We start from the raw sequence: 23,350 nt of genomic DNA, 5'->3' as shown, positions 1-23,350 counted from the left end.
ATATGTAAACTTTCTTTATCTGTGTCAACAATAGAATATTGATCACCAACGGAGTATGGAGCGGATATGAAAAAATATTTATAATACAGGGCGTTGACACTGTGCGCGAAACATCATGCACATGGGGCGGGATTGATACCTAAAATAAAATAAAAAATAAATTTTGGATTTATAAAGCGCCTTTCTCCAGATCTTAGAAGACTCAAAGTGCTGTAATTTCACTGCAATGGTGAATCATCACAATCAGATCGCATCAACTAGGTTGCTGCCGAACGGCGCACACCTATCCGCATTTAGATTGTAACATCCACCAATTATCTGTGCAGCTCCCCAAATTCCATTGGGTGAAGGAAGTTTTGATAACCAAACAACTAATCACCGATTTTTGCGATACAGGAGGAAACCGGAGATCCCGGAGAAAACCTGCAAGAGCGAGCATGGAATCGGGATAAACCAAGTGCACATGAGTCATTGGGCCGCGCCGGGGCTTGAACCCGGGACCTCAGTGGTGCAAAACGAGGGAACTACCCTCCCTATCAAGCCTTTGGATCTCATTTATAGAACCCATGGCATTCCTTTTGTGTGTTAACTTTATTTATCTCAATTTTTGAGTGCAAAACATCTCACCATAATCTAGTGTCGAATCTAGGGTTGTACGACTATGTCGCCAATAGACGTAGTCGCGACAATAAGCGATAATCGCGATTATGACTTAGTGATTATTAAATCGACTAATTAGTAAACGACGACTATCTTTTGTGTCCTAAAGACACATTGAATAAGACAACTATAAAACACAAAGTTTGGCATTCTGATCGTTTGGCATATTGTTACGGATCGCAACGACCCAAGGACAAAACCTCCTTTTACCCAAAGTCACTTCAGACTGTTCAACAAAACACACTGTTTGTATTTAGTTAACACAATTTGAATCTTTAATAAAATGAAAAGTATAGTATGATTTTGTATACAAAAACATGAATGCATATCAATAACTCTCAATGAAAAATGTTACTGTTTACTTATCCGGCAGTCTTCTTACAATGCTGGCCTTTTCAAAGGTACTAATCTTACAGGTGCAAGTAATCAGCTTGATATGGTTCAATGAAGAGGTACCACGTGACGGTATCAGTGCAGCGCGGTATATTCAAAAATAGTTTTCACCTATTGCTATGGTAGTTAATCCGATTATTACGTAACTTCGCCAGCGTATAGCAACAGCAAAATGCACGCAACGCGACGTGTTGAAATGTATTACCATGATTGCTGCCCGTCCTGGGGGGCTACTCACATAAATGGTCTGTACGCATGCGTAACAAAAACAAAAACCCAAGTAGAAAGGGGTGTTTTTTTAGGCAAAGCAAGTTACGAGAGTGATGCATTTAGGGTCTAAATACACAGATTTTCAAGAATAAGGGTAGTTTTCTGAAACTGAACAACTTGCTTAGGGTACCTTTTTATCTTTTTAAAAATTTTGGTAATTACGAGTCCAAAAAGGGTACGTTTTTTTATAATATTTTTACTAGCCAAAAACTCATTAGGGGGTACATTCTATATTAAATTTCCTTATTATTATTAAGGGGCTAAATTTGCTGGTAGGGTAAAACTCGTTTAGGGGGTATTTAAAAAAAATTGGTCACACATGCGTACACTATCATACTTGAGTGGCCCCTGGGCTGCCCGTAACTTTTAGAGGTTGCGGTCAATTTTCTTGCAGCGGAAAACGCTCTGTCGCAACAGCAAAAAAACCAGGAAAGACGTCCAAATACCATCATCACCTGCCCAGCCCGCCGCCCGCAAAAGAAAACACTAGTGGGACAATACGATCAAAGTTACTATTTTAATTTGAGACAAAGCTACATTTAAATGCAGTGTGGTGTTTTAATAAAATAATATAATGCTAAATTTGTATGTTTTTTAAAAGAATAAGCATGTGTGCATTGCGTGACTTAAAAGCACTTTGTCGGCTGAAACTTGGTGCTGATTACGATACTAAAACAAGACAGTAAACAATGTAAAGATAAGTTAAAGCAACAGATAAGTAGGTTCATCAACTTCAAAGTTAAACCCAAATTAGGAACATATGTTTAGGTTCTCATAGATCTGACATGATAATGATTAAACTAACGTCATATATGAAAGCCCGGGGGACACTGCTTATGGAAGTGTAGGGGTAATCATGCCCATGGACTCTCAAAAAGCACCCCACAAAATGTTGGTCATGCTTATTATTATGTCTTGTTAATTATTCAGATGTTCTGCCTCATTAAGTACGTACATCTTAATTACTCTCTAATAAACATCAAGAAAAACCACTCATAACCCCTAAACAAATAAATGTTATTGCTTCATCTACATGCATGCTTCAAGATATAAAACATGTTCAATTATCTTTAATTCCACAATTAAAAATACCTTTCGCTTTTTCCAAATAGCTTCACCGATGTTTTGAGGATACAATAGATAGTCGTTATTGGTTGACTGCACCAAGTCATAGTCGAAAGTCGCGACTATCGCGAATATGACTATTGGCAACTTAGTTGTGCAACCCTAAAAAAACCACACATTTTTACTTGCGGATGGTACCGCCTTGCCAACAAGTAGTGCCCCCCCCCCCGGGGCTTCAAAGTTGGGACAAGAACAATTGTAATCTTGTGAGTTACTCATTCGCTTTTCTGAACTCGAAGCATCATGAATGTCCTCTTGGTTTTGACGTTGTTCGTTGCTGCTGCTGCTGCACAAATTAGCGGTAAGTAATGTTAAGAAAATGTAATGACAACAGTATGTATCGAAAACCTGATGTCACATAAAATCACTAAGTGAGGATGTATTGTAACCAATGCGGTATAAACGGGAGTGGAGGGAACAGAGGGCAAGTTCGTGGCTCGAAACGACGGAAAAAAATTGTCAAAAAGTTGCGATGAGCACATTCCCTTTGGTATGTTTTTTTGGCCAAAATTTTCTTTAAAAATCTAATTTTCACCTATTTTAAAAGATAGTGCAATTTGCCGGTACGCGGTTAATTCATTTTGCTTAGTTACAGGCCATCGGGACGATTTTACAATATTGTAAAATCGTCCCATATGAAAAGGTTTGACTACGAAAACGATTCTCTTATAAATGCATCTACGCACAGTTTCCACCTCGATACACCCGAGCACACAGAAGTTTACAAGCACAGCGAATCTAGTCTTTATGCAGTCTGTGTTATACTACACGCTTGAGTCACAGCATTATAAGAGTGGTGTGAGATCAAGTGGAAAATAGGCATCTGTGATTGGTTTTTGTCAAAACCATCAAGTGTTCCTTTCATCCAATCAGAAAATTTTTCATATCGAACGAAAGCTAACACTTTTCCCCTAAAAGCACCATTTTCATTAGGTCAACAGATAACGCAATTCAATGTTATAGCAAGGCGAATGTGGTAAATCTGTTGAAAAAACCTATCCAAGCACATTTTTTGAACAAAATGTACGTTTTAAAAGTCAAAACCTCAAGTGTTCCTTACAATATTTTTCAAATGTTATGTCATTAAATGAAAGTGCATCGGGTGTTGTAAAACATTATAAACAGCAAGCAAGAAAATACCTGTTATCAAATTGATTGTAAATAACTAGATTGGGAGAATTACAGTCATGGTAAGGGTTGCAGGGATAGAGACACAGGATAAAGATTCATTATTGTACATTTGGTATGTTATGTTGGATGCACTTGATTACTTAAATGGAGCATTTTGCAATAAATATTTATTTGCTCATAGCGAACGCTTTTAGTGATCTCGACAACAAAGGACATTCGAAATTTCGGAAATTACGAAAAAATGGGGATTCACTTCGACCATGTTTATTGACGTTGGTACAACTTTGATTAGACGTCGGTTTGACGTTAATGCAAACTTTCAAATCCGACCGTTATTTCAATCGTCGATTCAACGTCAATTAAACATTGATTTATTAACATGTGCCCTATGGCATCTCTTTTGCTAAAAAGAAAAACCCTATTATTTCGGCATGAAAATGAAAACTTCTCGATGTAGCTTTTTACTAGCCCTACTTCTTTCAAAACTCAATTTCTTATTATTTTTTATCAGGTTGCGGTAAGCAAAGTATTGTACCTGTCTTGCCATATATCGTTGGTGGTACCGAGGCTGTGAAAGGCAGTTGGCCATGGCAAGCTAATCTAAGAGCGGTAAGTCGGTGTCTTAAAAGTGGGTGACCCGATTGACAGCCTTATCCCCTTACCTTATTACCCAATCAAAATAAGGATTTCGTTTTCAGATATTTTTATAGGTCATATTTTTTTCATGTAACGGGTGCAATTTTAGTCTTGAAATATGTTTCGTTTAGACGATATAAACAAACACATGGTGGTGTGCCACACTGGAAGTCCTGTCCTGTTGTATGGGTCACTCAAATACACATTTTCACTTATAAAAATCAAACCGCTGGAGCAATTTAAGTAAAAGGACATAGTGTAGGTATAGAAAACAATACAACATCACGTGCTACAATCTACCTTTAAGGCACAAGGCCCAAACGACATCGATCAATGTATCGTTATGCCGAACCTGTAGAATTCTTAGTTATCAATTTGGAGACCACGGGGGAATTTGATGAATTGCAAAATCTAAAATAATTGTTGGTTTCTCTTGTTGATGAACTCGCACATGTTTGGTATAATAGCAATGGTTCCAAAAATTACACATGTGATTTTGCATTGTAAATTTAATTTCAAACTTTTATTAAATGTAGCCTATATAGTATTTTTCTTATTTTTTCGTCAGTTTGAGTAATAAGAGTGATAACGTGTTTTGATTGTTGCTAAAACCGGTCAAATAACATTTACGTGAGCTGGTTTTATTAAAAAAAAGAATCACTACAGCAACATTCTGAAAAATACTATCAAGAGGGTATAGGCCTATTGTAAAATATTCTTTGGCAAACATTTGTTGCAAAACGTTTTGACATGTCATGATGTTAGAATGTTTTGCAGCAGATTAAAAAAAATGACATGAGTAGGTGGAAGCTAAGGTCACGTCAGCAAAGTACACAACTCATCACCACTTCCTTCAATGCCGTACTGAATTTATCCTACATAGAGTACATCAATATTCATCTATTTAGAAGGCTGTCGATGTACGGTGCATTCTCGATACGGCCAGCGTTTATAGTGAGACGTTTCCGGACAAATTCTGACCGCACCGAATTTATACACCAATGTAGACGAATCCAACGAGTCAAGTGATGGTCAAAATTCAGTCGGCTATTAGGCCTACTGGGTCCCGTCTGATATAAAATTGGATCGATTGAGCCCATATTTATTGGTCGAGCTATGAGTTTTAAAATATTGGACGAGACGTAGTCGAGTCCAATATTTTAAAACTCATAGCGAGACCAATAAATATTGGGCAAAAAGCATCCAATTTTATCATTATTATGTGTTGGATCCAATATTTTCACACACTTGGATTCATCAAAACATAATAATGCACAAAACTGGTGTTGTTACTGTCCAATTGGGTTTATTAAATCCGCATAAAAATCGATGTTGAATTGTCTCGTCATTATTTTTTCTACGTGTAACACGGGTGATGGAATGCAGCTTAATATCCCCGCCAAGGCCACATCATTTCACATTTTAGGTGGAATAGACCTGAGGGGGAACCCAGCTATGGCTGCCATTGAGGTGTAGGAATGCGTCTATAGCGTCTGCTAGAGTTTCTTTTTCATCCGCTGTGTTTGTCTTTGTTTCCAGGAATCCAAGTGGAACCCAACCGGGTATTATCAATTTTGTGGAGGTACGCTCATCAATAACCAATGGATTCTAACTGCCGGTCATTGTTGGTTTGGCACCAAAGAGTAAGCGATTACTTTTCAGTCCAGGAGATAGACGAGTCAATTTTGATATAAAGTTGGATGGTTTTGAAATTTGACCCCTGTATTAAAGGAGTATTTCGTGATCCTAGCATCCTCTTTTTATGACAATTTTCAGTAGATATCCACGAAAAAAGCTTATTCACAAAATTTCAGTTGATTCCGATTTTGCGTTTGCGAGTTATGCGTGATTATGTGTATTACACTGCTCCATAGACAATGTGTTGTAATTTCGTTCTAAGACTTATTTTCTCCGGCTTTTAATCCCAGCTACATACACTTTAAGTAAATATCATTCGATTTATAAAGTTTATCATTTGCCATAAAATTTGTACAAGGCCTATATTGCAAATTTCAAAAAATCCAAATTGTCTGATATCAGAAGGACATTCTTCGTATGCAGAATGCAATTCGATATGTCTGATGTGCTCTCATGTCACATGTCCTTTAAAGCTATAGTGTAAGATCTTATAATATGAAATTGGTTAATTTTTTTCAAACCTGATTTGTTGGCATATTTGTAATGTTTACACATGTCTCCACTTCCATCCAAATGGAATCAGCCAAATTTGTTGTGTTTCTAGGTCAGAAGAGCAAAGTTCGACATAGAGTCATACTTCAAAGAATTATGACATGTCCTCCATTTATAGAGCTGTGTGTTAAACTGTCAAAATAACCAGCAGGGGTTCTTTAACTTTACCTTGTTATTTCAGAGCTTTTCAGCTCAAAATGGACAGAAACCCTTCCGTTAATTATTACTAGCATTATTTCAGCATTTTGAGTATAAAATTATGATAACACATTTAAAATTTGAAGGAAATCGTACATTAAGGTTTTAACGTATAGAATACCTTGTTATTATAACGTTTTTCTCCACAGGCGTGACCTTCCAGAAAAATACCGCATCGGACTCGGGTTCCACCACGCCGATGGTGATGGGGATGAAGATGTAGGCGAACTACATATAGTGAGCAAGCTTTTTATGCATGAGGGGTATGTTATCTATTTATTTATTTATTTTTTTTTATTATTATTTTTTTTTTTTTATTGTTTTATTTATTTATTTATATATTTTTTATTTATTCATTTATTTATTTATTTATTTATTTATTTATTTATTTATTTATTTATTTATTTATTTATTTATTTATTGATTTATTTATTGATTGATTTATTTATTTATTTATTATGAAAATACCTCTGAATTCTTCTAAAACTTAGCTTATAATTAAAGAAGCCTTGTATATCAATAATATGATCTGTAATATAAACTTGTGCAAAAACCATAGGTCACAGAAAAGCGTTCTGATTGATATTTTGTGATCCGAACATCCGCTTCATAATATAATTTTATGACGCATACATCATTTTTAAAAAAGGGAAACTGACATGTAAAAATGAAATGGATAGGTCAAAATGATATGAAGTGTTGATTTTGTTCATGTCCATGTATCATGATTTCTCCACACCAAATATGAAGTTTGTACTCCAGTTAGTTTCGATGTTTAGTGTCTCCTCAATTATAAACAAAGCAAAATAATATTTGGCCAATAATATTTGGCCTAACTATCTTTATCAAAAGACCATTCATAAACTAATTTTGATATCATCGGGGATGGAATTCCACAGCAATGGACCTTGCCTTCTAATGGTATTTCTGGCCAAATCATATTTGAATATTGCAGGACGAAACAAACTCGATGAACGAGTGGAATAATTGTGGATGGCCATATTTTTAACAAAATAATTGGCAAAATTACAAGGCATGTTGTTAATACTGAAATTATACGTACATAAATAAAGCTTTGATAAGTTTATGAATATCAAAAATATTCAAGGTATTTAGCTGAGAAAATAAAGGTGATGTGTGGGCCAGCCATGCAGAGTTGGTACATAACCTGATAATTAATTCATTATTAACAGAACAAATAAGTTCATCAAGGTTCGGGTTGGACATAATAGCATTTGTATCATCTGCATAAATAAAAAAAAGACAAATCTTTCGAAGAATATACAATATCATTAAGGAAAATAATCAAAAGATGGGGACCCAATACAGAACCTTGGGGAACACCGCAATGAACAGTACTTAAATGAGATTTACAATTATTGAACACAACATATTGTTTTCTGTTTGTAAGGTAACTCATGAACCACTCCAAGGCCTTTCCACGTACTCCATAATGGCGAAGTTTCTCAATGAGAATATCATGATTGATCGTATCGAAAGCCTTGGAGAGGTCCAGGAATATACCCAATGTATGATGACCCTTATCAAGATGAGAAACGATCATATTGTATGCCTCTAAAATAGCCATGTAGGATGAATAATTTGTTCTAAAACCCAATTGAAGTAATGAATAGAATGTAAGAAAATTATAAAGTAATAAAGTATGAATAATACGCTCAAATATTTTTGAAAACACAGGAAGGATTGAAATTGGGCGATAATTGTTACATAAATTGGATGTAGTCGCCAGCATTAAAAATAGGAACAACTTGAGCGTGCTTAAGCTCAGTAGAAATAGACAAATTAAATATGTGAACCAACGGAGAAGCAATCAGATGTTTAACAGATTTTACAATATATCAGCTCTAATTTCATCATAGCCAGGACTAGCACCAGATCTAAGAGAAGCACAGATTTTGATAACTTCATTTGTGTCCGTTGGTGTGAGAAAAATTGAATTCTGTGGAGAAGGAATTTTATTCAAAAATTGATCAAAAGGAACGTGTGTAGAAGGAATATTTTTAGCTAACTTAGGACCAATGTTGGTGAAGAAATCATTAAAACCATTGGCAATCATTTTAGGATCAGTTGTTGGAATGTTATTTATATTAAAACAATCTGGAAACGGTTGCTTACGCTTCCTTCCTAAAAGATTATTTAAAATTTTCCAGGTTTGTTTGAGATCGTGCATGTGTTCACTAAGTAGATTACAATAATACATTTTTTAGAATTACGAATCAGACTGGTAAGAGTATTTCTATAATTTACTAGTAAACGCTTATTGGCATCTGTTGGAGAAGATTTGAATTTACGATACAGCTTGTTCTTATGACTGACTAATGGATATCCAATATGGTTGCCATTTCAATTGTTATACTGTTCCGGTTCCATTTGGTTATAGCATACACTATATACGCCAAAATAGGAATTTTCATTCATGTCAACATTCCCTTCTTTATTTTTTGTTTGTTTAGTTAGCAACTATTTTAAACTGTAGCCATTTTGTAGCTCATCATCTTGCGTATGGTAGTGAGCTTTAGCAAAAATTGCATTTAATCATTTTATAGCGAGTGTGTAAAACATACATAACTCATTAGGAACAATAAATCAAGCAAGTTTTCAAAGTGTATGATTTCGAATGAACTTTTGCAAAACATCAAAGTGTTATTTTTCAATATTGATTTACATATTGAAAATCGATATATCAGCTGCTTCGACCAACAATCTGACAGAGCTCAAATTGGATGATGCGGAAGGCATCAACGTGCACGCAAAATTACCATTATGTAGAAAAGGCTGGCGAGCTTCGCTATTCCGAAGGTTCGCTATTCCGAAGGTTCGCTATTCCGAAAATTAAAAAGGTTCTCTATTACGAAGGTTCTCTATTCCGAAAACAGAAAAGGTTCTCTATTCCGAATATGAAAAAGGGTTCTCTATTCCGAATATGAAAAAATGGGTTCTCTATTCCGAAAACGAAAGGTTCTTTATTCCGATATAAGCCACCGTGTTCTCTACTCCGAAAATGAAAAAAGGTTCTCTATTCCGAATATGAAAAAAGGGTTTTCCATTCTGAAATCTGGGGTCCGTGACCTTTGACCTCTGGGGCCAAGATGAGCAAAGGATAAATCTACGGGGTAGGGCCCGTTAGTGTACCACATATGGGCTCTGGGGGCCTTTGTAGTTTTAGCGCTAGCCTTGACAGAATGATGTGTTTGATGACGGACGAGGCCCTAAAAGAAACCAAGTAAATAAACATAATAAAATGAATATTAAATCTGTTCATCTGGACTTAGTATTTTTGATAGCAAAAGTAAATAAAGTTTTTCGGTTAGCCATGATGTTAAGAATTCCACTGCATATAACATATTCGGAATAGAGAACCTTTTTTCATATTCGGAGTCATATCACATATGAGAACATGGTGACTTGCTCCGGAATAAAGAACCTTTATTCGTTTTCGGAATAGAGAACCCATATTTGAATATTCGGAAGAGAGAACATTTTTTCATATTCGGAATAGAGAACCTTTCTGTTTTCGGAATAGAGAACCTGTTTGTGTTTTGGGAACCTTCGGAATAGAGAACCGTTTTTTCGGAATAGCGAACCTTTAATTACATTCGGAATAGCGAACCTTTAATTACATTCGGAATAGCGAATGGTAAAATTACACGTTCGGAAAAGCGAACCTTCGGAATAGCGAATCTTCGGAATGGTGGACCTTCGGAATAGCGAGAGGACCCGAAAAGCGCAGTTCAGATCACAGAATATGCTAATTTGGCAGCAATTATGTATGTTGAATATTATAAAAAAAACCTTTTTCTGTCAACAATAATATTTATACTAATTTTTAGCACTCTTCAGATGCAATAAACATATTATAAAATTAACATTCAATTTGCGTCACCTGTGCCATCCCTCTAATTACGTCGAAATCAAATGTCGGATTTGATTCAAATAAAAGCCAAATTATTTAGTATTTTGATTTTGATGAAAAAATCCTGCTATCGCCCCCTCCCTTCAGTTTTTAGCTACAATATGTCCGCCGCAAATTAGCTCTAGATCGTTTGTTTTTGTGATTTGTTACGAGTAATTCATCTATTTATTATCAATATTCATTCATTCATTCGTTACAGTTATTTTTATTTTATTCATTTCGTTATCATTTTATGTTTACTCACCTTTTCTTTTCTTCTAGATACAATGATAACACACTGGCTAATGACATTGCCCTGCTTAAGTTAGCTAGTCCAGTGACTTTCAATGACCACATTTCGCCAGCTTGTTTACCTTCTGCTCCTGTTCAAAGTGCCTGTACAACAGATTCCATTATTACCGGATGGGGAGATACAGAAGATCCTAGTAAGCTGATATATCTGTTGGCATGCTTCGGCAAAATGAAAATGAAGTGTATTACTTTTTATTTCCTCATTTTTATTCACTCATTTTGTCGTCATCATGTTCTAATCTTATTCATAATGGTCATCTTTGTCAGAACTACTGCATCAGAATCTTGGAATTGTCGAAATTCTGGAATTTTTCTGCATCAAAAACCTGACACGTACTTCTAGAATTTCGACAGAGGGCGCTGCCAAAATCTTGTGGTTTGTGTATAGAAGGACGCAGATTGGTCTCTGTTGTCAGACCGTGTAGTAAAATGATGTAGGATACGTTCTTCTAATAATAAAAAGTTCGCAAAAAACTTTATTCCCGCTATTTCTTGCTACCGATTTTGAAATTTTCAAAAAAAGTCAAACATTGGGAACAATTTATAAAAAAGCAAACTATCAAAATAAGTGACAAAAATGATGGGCCCTTTTCATTTCTTTCTTTCTTCTTTATCTATTTCTATCAAAATTCCAGAATTCTGACAATATCCTCACTTCCAGAATTGTGACAATGTTTTCACTGTCAAATTTGAGGAATTTTATTAAAAAAATTACAGAATTATGACAATATTCTCACTGTTAAAAATTAAGGATTTTTAAAAATTCCAGATTTTTGACAATTTTCTCACTGTAAAATATTAGGAATTATAAAAATGAAAACACTAATAAATAAAGGAAAAGGTTTTTTTCTTTGAATGTGGAGGGGGAAGAAGAATATTGGCGGGGAATGCCCCTCCCCGTAGCGCCGCCACTGTTTGCTGCTCAAGGGTGATCATAACAACCTTGATATGACCTTGATGGTTTTGACGCTTACTTGTAATTAATACATGCACCACGTTTTATGACAATCCTACTATCAATGCTCAGTTGACATCAAATGCGCTGGACACTTTGAACATTCTGATAATCCAACAATATATACTTAGTCGACCTCAAATGAACTTAAACAATTTTGGCGCAGAATTCTGATCCACAATCTGACAATTTATACTCAATTCACCTCAGATGACCTTGACCGGACCTTCACCATTTTCGCGCTTACACCCATTCTTTTTTTCTGTCTTACCATTTACCAATATTTAGTAGACTACAGTTTTTTAATTAAATGACAAAAACTGAAATAATATGGCTCCTGCAATCCCTTAAAAGCATGGCATTTTTTTTTAAATATACTTAAGTATTTATTCGCAATGTATACCTTACTGATAGTTGCAAGCGCATTATAATCTAAAAGACTGATTACTCAATCCAATATTTATTTTCTGAATGTATTGATTATATTGCTAGGACTACAAACTGTCCAGTTGCTCTACCAAAAGGGGATAAAACCGTAAAGCCACTCAATCTAGCCCAATTACTGGTATCCCCCTCCTTGACTAGTGTAACTCCCAACCCACACATGGTGCATGCAGTAAGGCCCATGCACCTAGCTTGATGATTATTGTTTTAATTAGCCTTTGATGACAGCTTATAAGTAGGGATCAGCAGCAGGGGTACAATTTTATCTATTTTTCATAGAGCAATTGTGCAATTAATATCAAATAATTATAGGTCATAAAAACTTTATTTGTGAATGGATTTTCATCGTTGACAAGACAAAATGTATGTTTGATATAGCATTTCCTTTAGTTTCATAAATAATCACAGAGTATTATTTATTTACAAAATAAGCGTTTATCTTCGGTAAATTGAATTAATCATGTTATCAATAGCTAGCTGGTAGGGTGCCAACATCGGGAAATTGCTAATATTTATATTGTTATAGTCAAAAACAGATTCTTTGCCCAAGGCCCAGTTTGCATTTGGCTCAGTCGCAAACATACACGACAGAAAGCGGCTGGCTGTAAAAGAGACTATGTGCACTAGATAACTTTCTCATAATAAAATCCGTTTTTGAGTATGATAAAGAAAGTCATGGATATGCAAAATGAAGCAAATCCCTATTGCCAACTTGGTAAAATGTATATTCGTAGCCCAATCTTGTACTTCATAGCACCCAGTTTTGGTTTGTGGTTTTAAAATATTGTAATTAAACATTGGTTCTTTCAAATATGAGACACAAAACCCCAAATCTAGTACAAACAATCATTATATTTATAAAGATAAAGCAAACTTTGTCCATGCTATTGATTATCAACTTGAATCAACTTGAGTTTTGTTTTTGATGGATATTGCTTCTCAAGACCACCAGCTTTAAAAATAGGTTTACTTGACTTCTGTCAGCATTGGGCATTTTGAGGTATGGCGGGTCAAAGTTCATACAGAGGTTAAAATTCAAACTGCTCAAATGCTGTTTAAAAGTTCTCCAAATTATTACCTATCTGTGACGTATCCTTCTGGAGTTCAAAACAAAAAGGTCAAAGGTCACGATTTGACCTCCACATGGGTCAAAAACTGAAAAATGCTCCGATCTTCACCAAAATAGTCTCAAATTGTTCATCACAGAAAATTCATGCTGAAAAATAATAGTTTGTATTTTGTATGATGTTTCCTTACATGGGTAACCATGGTAAGATAGCAAAAACGGGTCTGGGTCTAAATAATTCAATGGGCATTGACCTTTGTCACCATAATACCATGGTAACGAAACATCCTAGCTGTGGCAAACTATTCTTTTAAAAAAAATTATAGAAGACGCAAAATTTGAGAGTATTATTTATTTACAAAATAAGCGTTTATCTTCGGTAAATTGAATTAATCATGTTATCAATAGCTAGCTGGTAGGGTGCCAACATCGGGAAATTGCTAATATTTATATTGTTATAGTCAAAAACAGATTCTTTGCCCAAGGCCCAGTTTGCATTTGGCTCAGTCGCAAACATACACGACAGAAAGCGGCTGGCTGTAAAAGAGACTATGTGCACTAGATATCTTTCTCATAATAAAATCCGTTTTTGAGTATGATAAAGAAAGTCATGGATATGCAAAATGAAGCAAATCCCTATTGCCAACTTGGTAAAATGTATATTCGTAGCCCAATCTTGTACTTCATAGCACCCAGTTTTGGTTTGTGGTTTTAAAATATTGTAATTAAACATTGGTTCTTTCAAATATGAGACACAAAACCCCAAATCTAGTACAAACAATCATTATATTTATAAAGATAAAGCAAACTTTGTCCATGCTATTGATTATCAACTTGAATCAACTTGAGTTTTGTTTTTGATGGATATTGCTTCTCAAGACCACCAGCTTTAAAAATAGGTTTACTTGACTTCTGTCAGCATTGGGCATTTTGAGGTATGGCGGGTCAAAGTTCATACAGAGGTTAAAATTCAAACTGCTCAAAAGCGGTTTAAAAGTTCTCCAAATTATTACCTATCTGTGACGTATCCTTCTGGAGTTCAAAACAAAAAGGTCAAAGGTCACGATTTGACCTCCACATGGGTCAAAAACTGAAAAATGCTCCGATCTTCACAAAAATAGTCTCAAATTGTTCATCACAGAAAATTCATGCTGAAAAATAATAGTTTGTATTTTGTATGATGTTTCCTTACATGGGTAACCATGGTAAGATAGCAAAAACGGTCTGGGTCTAAATAATTCAATGGGCATTGACCTTTGTCACCATAATACCATGGTAACGAAACATCCTAGCTGTGGCAAACTATTCTTTTAAAAAAAATTATAGAAGACGCAAAATTTGAGACTATTTTCATAAAAATCAGAGTATTTTTCAGGTTTTGACCACTGTAGAGGTCAAATGGTGACCTTTGACCTGTTTGTTTATAACTCCAGAAGAGAATGGCACATATAGGTAAAAGTATACTTTTTCTGGATCGCCAAGACAAGAGGAATAATTTGGAGAACTTTTCAACAGCATTTGAGCAGTTTGAATTTTGACCTCTGTGTGAACTTTGACCTACCACATCTCAAAATGCCTAATGCTAACGGAGGTCCAGCAAACTTATTTTTGAAGTTGGTGGTCTGGAGAAGCAATATCTATCAAAAAAAACTATGGACACCAAAACAACGTCATACCCACTGGAAGCCGGACTACTCATTCATCTCATGACTCCAGCATCCAGAGGGTCACTGCTCTTGTGATATTGTTTTAAAACTTGCGTACAAATGTAAAGGGGTATTTATTTATTTTTAAATATTAAGATTGGCAGTACTCCACACTTCAAGTTTGGCGCGTATTTCGATTATTTACATATATGAACGATTTTCAATTGCAACACTTATTGAAATTTAGGGTAAGAATTTGTAATGAACAACAACAGACAATCATATTTTTTTCTTCAGGTCTCGACAGGTCTCGAACTTAAAAACGTTCGAGACCGAGACTTTTTGGGTCCGAGACCGAGAACGAGACCTTGACATCCGAGACCGAGATCGAGACTGAGACCTGCAAAACCAGGTCTCGAGATGGTACATACAATACTGCATACCAAGAATAGCACGCAGTGTCCTTTATCGATATTTTAATTAAGGATAAATTTATTGTCTTTTCTGCCTGTTATTCTAGACAATGTGCCAGACTATTTGCAGCAAGTTCAAGTCCCCTACATCCCCACTGAGACATGCAATCAACGAACGTGGTATAACGGAGAGGTATTTGACGAGATGTTCTGTGCCGGATACGCTGACGGGGGTGTTGACACATGTCAGGTATGTAAAAAAATAATAATAATAAACCTGATCCCAGGATTTGAGCCTGGACCATTCGGACACAAATGATCATGAACTGAGCTAAAAAGACACATAGGAAAGATCAGAGAATATATCAGATAGGTCATCAGTACATGTCCCTTTTGAGGACTTATTTTGTTTTCTGACTAGCCTATAGTTATGTCAGTGTCATGGTTATGAAGGACCTGGTTTGGGCATGTGAAAGCTCTGTGCACACTTAAAAATACGGGGTCAAAAATGACCCCGCAGCCGACTGTCAATTATGCACCAACTATAGAAGGGTCAAATTTGACCCCGGTGATCTAGTGAAAAATTTGACCCAAATTGTGGTTTAAAATGATTATAGACGAATCCAACGAGCCAAGTGATGGTCGGAATTCAGTCGGCCATTACTGGGTCCCGTCTGCACAAAACTGGTGTTGTTACTACCCAATTGGGTGGATTAAATCCGCTTAAAATCGATGTTGAATTGTATTGTGTTGTAAACTTTAATCATTCTTTTGTCTACGTGTAACACGGGTGATGGTATGCAGTTCAATATTCCCGCCAATGCCACATCATTTCACATTTTAGGTGGGATAGACCTAAGGGGGACCCAGCTATGGCTGCCATTGAGGTGCAGGAATGCGTGAAATTGGATTCGTCTATAGGCCTATTTAGGGTCAAAAATTTATTCTACCTTACACAGAGTGGGATGACATTCAAATTTTAGATGTCTCTTGGACAAACATTAAAATTGGGTAGCGCTATAAAATGTGTCATAAAAACAAAACGGTAAATGCTAATTCGCTCAAGCATATCGATATACCAGTCCCTTGCCTTTGTTGATTAACATTAAGGTCAACTCATCTATAGCGTGAACACGGAAGTAGGGTTCTGATTGGCTAATTGAATCACGTAATCATCACATCGGCACTTCATTCTCCGCTCAAGGCGCGTACGCGTGACCTAGTTCTTTTTTACGCGATAGGCCTAATCAGGAAGAACAGTCGGACACCGCTGAAGGACATAGCCGAATAGGCCTAATATAACAGCTTTTATCATTACGCTAAAGGTGTGACGGGTTGCGACCGTGACACCGCCAATTTAGTAGCAGAAAGTGAAAATGTTAAATGGCAGTTTTGACAAAATATGATCAACTTTCCAATTAACCTTGCCGGGTTCAAAATCGAAAGTATCTTAAGAATGGGCCAATTTCGCCGACATTAAGGTACGATTATGTTGGCAAGCGTTATACTTTTATCAGATATTTCTGGAATTTTTTTTGAAAGTTTCTTTATTTGATGGAGGAAGTCAATTTTAAAGTATAGAGGTATTAGATGTTTGTTGATTTCAACCTGTATCGACCGAGTCCAACACCTATAATTAAAATACTATACGCATTGCGAGTAGCTTTCCGAGTGCGGTTAGGATATCAATAGCCTTGATCAAGGACTCTTCCTAAGGGGCTCTGCAATAATTATGAACCCCGGTGAGAGGGTAACAAATTGGGGGGGGGCAAAGATTTTTGGAAGACAAAGAGAGGGGGTGTTGCAAGCAATTTTTGGCAGGCCGGGGTGGGGGTGGAGCAAAAACAGTTTTTGGCACCCTATGTTGGGCACTTTTTAAATAACATGCCCCAACATTTTAACATGTGCAAAAAAAGGGGGGGGGGGTCAAAGGTTTGCTGGCAGGCCAAGGGGAGCAATTTTGGGCACGTCATTTGAAAGTTCGTAATTATTGCACAGCCGCTTACTTTTTCACCTTTTCTCTTAATATATTATGCTATCTTACCAATACTACTGGCCACAACGGGTTCGTGCCAGTGAGCAGGCGAAGGCTCTTGCTCGAAGGTTCAATAGTCCGAAAAAACCCGATTCGCTAGTACGAAACTTCAGGTTCAATGTTCCAAAAAGATTCGCTTGTGATCGAAAGGTTATGATAAGACCAAAACCAAAAACTTTTTTTTAGTTTTTAGTTAATACTTTTAATGGGGTTTTATTACTTTTTCTGTGTCTAAATTTCAGGCCTATAACTGTGTAGTCGTTCTAATTGAATCCATTTCTATGGTGTATCTTGCGTATTGAAGGTCTGAAGTGAAGTATGTATCTTTCCACATGACCAATCTTCATTGCCTACTTAGGCCAATCAAAATCACCCATCACTAATTGCAACAGAATCAATCTTGCATGCATCCATCTCCCAAAAGCTAACACAAAAACATATGAAAAGTCCCCAAAAATCCAATTAGTGGAGCAGTGCCTAATTTGCATAAATCCAAAATGGCCGCTTATGCAGGGGATGGAATTTCAAATTTGGTCAAATCTTGCTTAAAACATACCAATGTATTTCTCTTGTTAAAAGGATTCAGAAAAAGTATAGTTTGACATAGCTCCGATGTACATTTCTTGTCTTATAGGGGAAAAGGTCAAATGTCAAAATTGGGACTCTACAGAGGGAAAATGAAAAATTCCCTGATTTTGATTTTTTTAAAATGGTCTCATATTGTTCCGCTTGCAAAAGCATGATAATAAGAATAGTTTGCCATATCTCAAGTTGCTTGTTACCCTGGTGACATGGCAAAGAAGATCAAATTCCATAGAGCCGTACTGACCTTGACCTATTTTGTGATTTTACCTATGTAACAAAACATCCAACAACTTTTCTCATTTTGATTTATTTTTGCCAAAGGAACAATTTGAGACCAGTTGAATTAAAATTGGAGCATATTTCCATTGTAAACGACTGTGGACCCAAAATTTGACTTTTGACCTTTTTACCTACAGGCTGAGTCAAAAAGAAGTAAACTCATGTTTGAGGGGCTGTAAATCAAGATCTGCAAGGAATCTGCTAAAAATAAAAATACCACTGGAAAGAGCAAATTCTACATGTCTAAATAAAAAAAGAATTGTTGCAATTGCTCACAGCAAACTAAAGTTATACTCATTTGAATACAACCACCCATTTTTGCAGCTGCACACGGTTAATTGATTTTCATCCTACTATAATTAACCAGAATCTGTCTGTTTGTGTGTTTGTGTGTCTGTTTGTCTGTCCGCCTCTTTTCTCGGAGACTGGGGGTCGCACGTTCCTCAAACTTGGTGGGTGGGTGTATCATGACGCCAGGCAGAACAAGTTTGTATTGGTTGGTGGGTCAAGGTCACCCAAGGTCATCCAGGGGTCAAATTAGTAAAAACTGTTTTTCTCGGAGACTGTGGGTTGCACGTTCCTCAAACTTGACGGGTGGGTGCGTCTTGACCCGGGACAGAACAAGTTTGTATTGGTTAGTGGGTCAAGGTCACCAGAGGTCATCTAGGGGCAAATTAGTAAAAACTGACATATGGGCATGAAACTTGGTGGGTAGGTGCATCTTGACCTAGGACAGAACAAGTTTGCATTGTTTTTTGGGTCAAGGTCACCCAGGGGTCATCTGAGGTCAAATTAGTAAAAACTGTTTTTCGCCTATTTGCTCGGAGACTAGCGGTCGCACGTTCCTCAAACTTGGTGGATGGGTGCACCTGGACCTCAGACAGAACAAGTTTGTTTCAGTTAGTGAGCCAAGATCACCCGAGGTCATCCAGGGGTCATATGAGGTCAAATTAGTAAAAACTATCGTATGGGCATGAAACTTGGTGAGTACAGTCAACTTTTATAGTCAAATTTTTGGAAGGTCATTTTGGGGTCATCCAAGGTCAAATTACTAAATACTGTCATGGGCATGAAACGTGGTGGGTACAGTCAACATTTAGAGCCAAATTTTGGAAGGTCATTTCGAGGTCACAAGGGGTCATCTGAGGTCAAATTAGTAAAAACTGTCCTATGGGCATAAAACTTGGTGAGTACAGTCACCATCAGCCAGGAAATCGCGACAGCCGAGAACCGCCAAATACGGGTAACCGCCTAGTCCTACTATAATTCACCAGAATCTGTCTGTTTGTGTGTTTGTGTGTCTGTTTGTCTGTCCGCCTCTTTTCTCGGAGACTGGGGGTCGCACGTTCCTCAAACTTGGTGGGTGGGTGTATCATGACGCCAGGCAGAACAAGTTTGTATTGGTTGGTGGGTCAAGGTCATCCAAGGTCATCCAGGGGTCAAATTAGTAAAACTGTTTTTCTCGGAGACTGTGGGTTGCACGTTCCTCAAACTTGACGGGTGGGTGCGTCTTGACCCGGGACAGAACAAGTTTGTATTGGTTAGTGGGTCAAGGTCACCAGAGGTCATCTAGGGGTCAAATTAGTAAAAACTGACATATGGGCATGAAACTTGGTGGGTAGGTGCATCTTGACCTAGGACAGAACAAGTTTGCATTGTTTTTTGGGTCAAGGTCACCCAGGGGTCATCTGAGGTCAAATTAGTAAAACTGTTTTTCGCCTATTTGCTCGGAGACTAGCGGTCGCACGTTCCTCAAACTTGGTGGATGGGTGCACCTGGACCTCAGACAGAACAAGTTTGTTTCAGTTAGTGAGCCAAGATCACCCGAGGTCATCCAGGGGTCATATGAGGTCAAATTAGTAAAAACTATCGTATGGGCATGAAACTTGGTGAGTACAGTCAACTTTTATAGTCAAATTTTTGGAAGGTCATTTTGGGGTCATCCAAGGTCAAATTACTAAAAACTGTCATGGGCATGAAACGTGGTGGGTACAGTCAACATTTAGAGCCAAATTTTGGAAGGTCATTTCGAGGTCACAAGGGGTCATCTGAGGTCAAATTAGTAAAAACTGTCCTATGGGCATAAAACTTGGTGAGTACAGTCACCATCAGCCAGGAAATCGCGACAGCCGAGAACCGCCAAATACGGGTAACCGCCTAGTCCATTTCAATTTCGATGAATCAGCAAAGTGCGAACAGGATTTATTGTTGAAAAGAAAACTTTTGCTTTTAATTAATATTGAACAAAGTCCATGACGGTACTATAGTTTGTAGGGATACCAATTCAAGTCTTTACGAACGATCATGCAGAAGCTTGATTGGGGAATGTTAGGTAAATGATTGAGCTGATCTTTGGTCTTGCTGTAACGCATATCTAACTCTAGCAATGTTCAATGTGATCTAGCAGTTCGTGGTCTGCCTGAAGCTTCCGGTTGTCTGTTCCTTTGTGTCCCATGCACATTCAGCTTGTTCACATTCTTATATACTGCTCCCGCATATGGAAAAGTTTTCCTATGAAAGTCTCTTTAAATAAATTATACTCGACTCCAGTGTGTGCACGCTGTGTGTACAGAGGCGTTCGAGGTCAATGCACAATGCATACATTACCACACAACACACTAAACAGGGCTGTACGGAAGAGGGTATGGTTTTTCCTACAGTACGACGGCACTTTGTAACCTATCAGATTCCTTTTTAGAGGGTAGAATCTGGCAAAGTATTTCTAGGAAATACCGTTTAAGCCAAGTCAATCGGACTTTCTATTATCAACTGAGGGCCGTCTATAGCACGCTACTTTAATGACACGGGGTGCATGTCAGTGTATTTCGCTGTAAATCGAGTGAGATTTTGGGAATACCTTGCTGTGTTTAGTCCTCCTGTACGACGAGGTCTTTCATCAGATTTCCTTGAAAATCGGGGAAAGTCAAGTTTAATATATACTTGAGACAATTAAGAGTGAGCCAAAAAATTAAAGACTTTCCCTTCATAATAATTGAAGTTGAAAGAGAAAAAAGACAATTTTCTCCCATTGCTTAACTGTGGGACCCCTTTTATTTGAGCAAAAGAGACTACTTTTCCATATGCCCTTACATGAAACCCGGTTAGCTGTAGGAAATTGGAGACGAAAAAGACGCTGAACTTTAGTGGTACTCTTAGTTTCATGATACTTCGTCGACAGAAACGTGCGCTCCCGTGCGGTAAATTGTGGTGCCATGTTGTCATTTGGCCCGTTTTATTCTAATGTAGTGCAATGATGTAAAATTCATATCAAAAGAGCCCTTTAACATGTACGAATTATTGATCAAAACCACACCTGCCACAGAACTTTATTTGTATTTGAATATCGCGCCTTACCAATCAATATAATAGGTAGGCCCCTACTTGGGAAGTGAAACCGTGTGCAGTTACAAAAATGGTTGGTTGTATTCAAATGAGTATAACTTTAGTTTGCTGTGAGCAATTGCAACAATTCTTTTTTTAATTTAGACGTGTAGAATTTGCTCTTTCCAGTGGTATTTTCATTTTTAGTATATTCCCTAAAGATCTCGAGTTACAGCCCCTCAAACATGAGTTTACTTCTTTTTGACTCAGCCTGTATAACTCAAGAACTGTATAATCGGAGACCGGTCAAACTATACTTTTTCTGTATCCTTATGATGCGAGCAAGACATTGGTATGGTTTAACAAGATTTGGACCAACTTTGAAACTTCATCCTCTACATAAGCAGCCATTTTGGATTTATGCAAATTCTGCTTGTTTGACCCCTTTCAGGGGCGTTAGGCAGTACCAAACCAGAACCAGAACCAGGCACTGTTCCACTACTTGAATTTTGGGGACTTTTGATATTTTCTATAATAATACTTTTCTGAAATGAATGATGAATAACTGGTTTCTATTGCAATTAGTGGTGGGTTAAGCCCTGATTTTCCTTAATTTGATTGGTCTAACAGGCCTATACAGTAGTGAGTCAATAATAATATTAATAATAATAATAATAATAATAATAATAATAAAATATTTTACCGACCGACCAACCGACCCACCTCAAAAATCCCACTGGAGGGCAAGCAAACATTTTTTTCTTGGCCTAAGGTTAAGGTTTACGGTAAGACTTAGGATTAGAATTAGGATTAGGGTACTAGCAAACTTTTCGGATTAGCAACTAGGACTAGTGGATGCAGACCTTCGTACACACAACCTCGTGATCTAGAGTCAAACGGTCCTAACCGTATTGAACCACTGCTCCATTTTTATTTATATAAAATCTCAGGTCAGAAATATCATAGGCCTATGTTCGATTTGGGGATTTCACCCTGTGATATCATTGCAAAATTTACTTACAAAATAAAAGGTTTTGGTCATTATTGTTTTCGTATAAAATACAGGGTGACAGCGGTGGTCCCTTGGTATGCAAGGAAGCCGATGGAAACTACTATGTTCACGGAATCACTAGCTGGGGCTATGGATGTGCCGATCCAAGGAACCCAGGAGTCTACACCCGAACAGCGTACTTCCGGGCTTGGATTGATAACATCATTAATAATAATTAATCTGATTATACATTGTCTAAAATATCAAAAGTTATAATACATTAGGTAAAGTTAGGTGCTAAATACTAGCACCTACAATTTTGAGAATAACTATCAGAGCATTTTACTCATAATTACATTTACCAAATGAGTGGGGGTAATTTCAATTTTGAACATCCGTCATTGCCATTAAAGACCCATTCAGTGATTTACTCAACCGGACGATCGTAAAAGTCATTGAAATAATAATAATAATAATAACAACAACAACAACAACAACAACAACAACAACAACAACAACAACAACAACAACAACACCACCACTAATAACATCTATAATAAATTATAATGATAATGATAATGTTAGTTTGCACATTTGGGAGACTCCATAAAAACATGTGTAAGTTTACCAATTCTGGCAGAGATGAACGGCAGTGGTTTACATTTTGAGAGCGCGCTCACAGCGTAAACACGGAAGTGGGGTTCTAATTGGCTGATTCAATCGTTTGACGATAATCTGATATCTGCTGAATGAGGACACCGAAAGTCTGAAAAATCAACTTTCCTCG

General features: G+C 37.0%; 1 protein-coding gene across 1 annotated transcript; it reads left to right on the top strand.

Annotated features, from left to right (window-relative positions):
* The first annotated feature begins 2,691 nt into the window (after positions 1–2,691).
* Positions 2,692–22,843, top strand: LOC140163252 (trypsin-1-like). The gene is made up of 7 exons (XM_072186649.1): positions 2,692–2,749; positions 4,091–4,188; positions 5,755–5,858; positions 6,753–6,866; positions 10,799–10,962; positions 15,460–15,602; positions 22,638–22,843. Exons 1-7 carry the CDS (start codon positions 2,692–2,694, stop codon positions 22,800–22,802), a joined length of 846 nt encoding a protein of 281 aa, XP_072042750.1. The 3' UTR covers positions 22,803–22,843.
* The last annotated feature ends 507 nt before the right edge of the window (positions 22,844–23,350 follow it).

The sequence above is a fragment of the Amphiura filiformis genome, chromosome 10 (assembly GCF_039555335.1).
Source record: "Amphiura filiformis chromosome 10, Afil_fr2py, whole genome shotgun sequence".
Classification (NCBI taxonomy): Eukaryota; Metazoa; Echinodermata; class Ophiuroidea; order Amphilepidida; family Amphiuridae; genus Amphiura; species Amphiura filiformis.
This window is presented reverse-complemented; position numbering and strand designations above follow the sequence as displayed.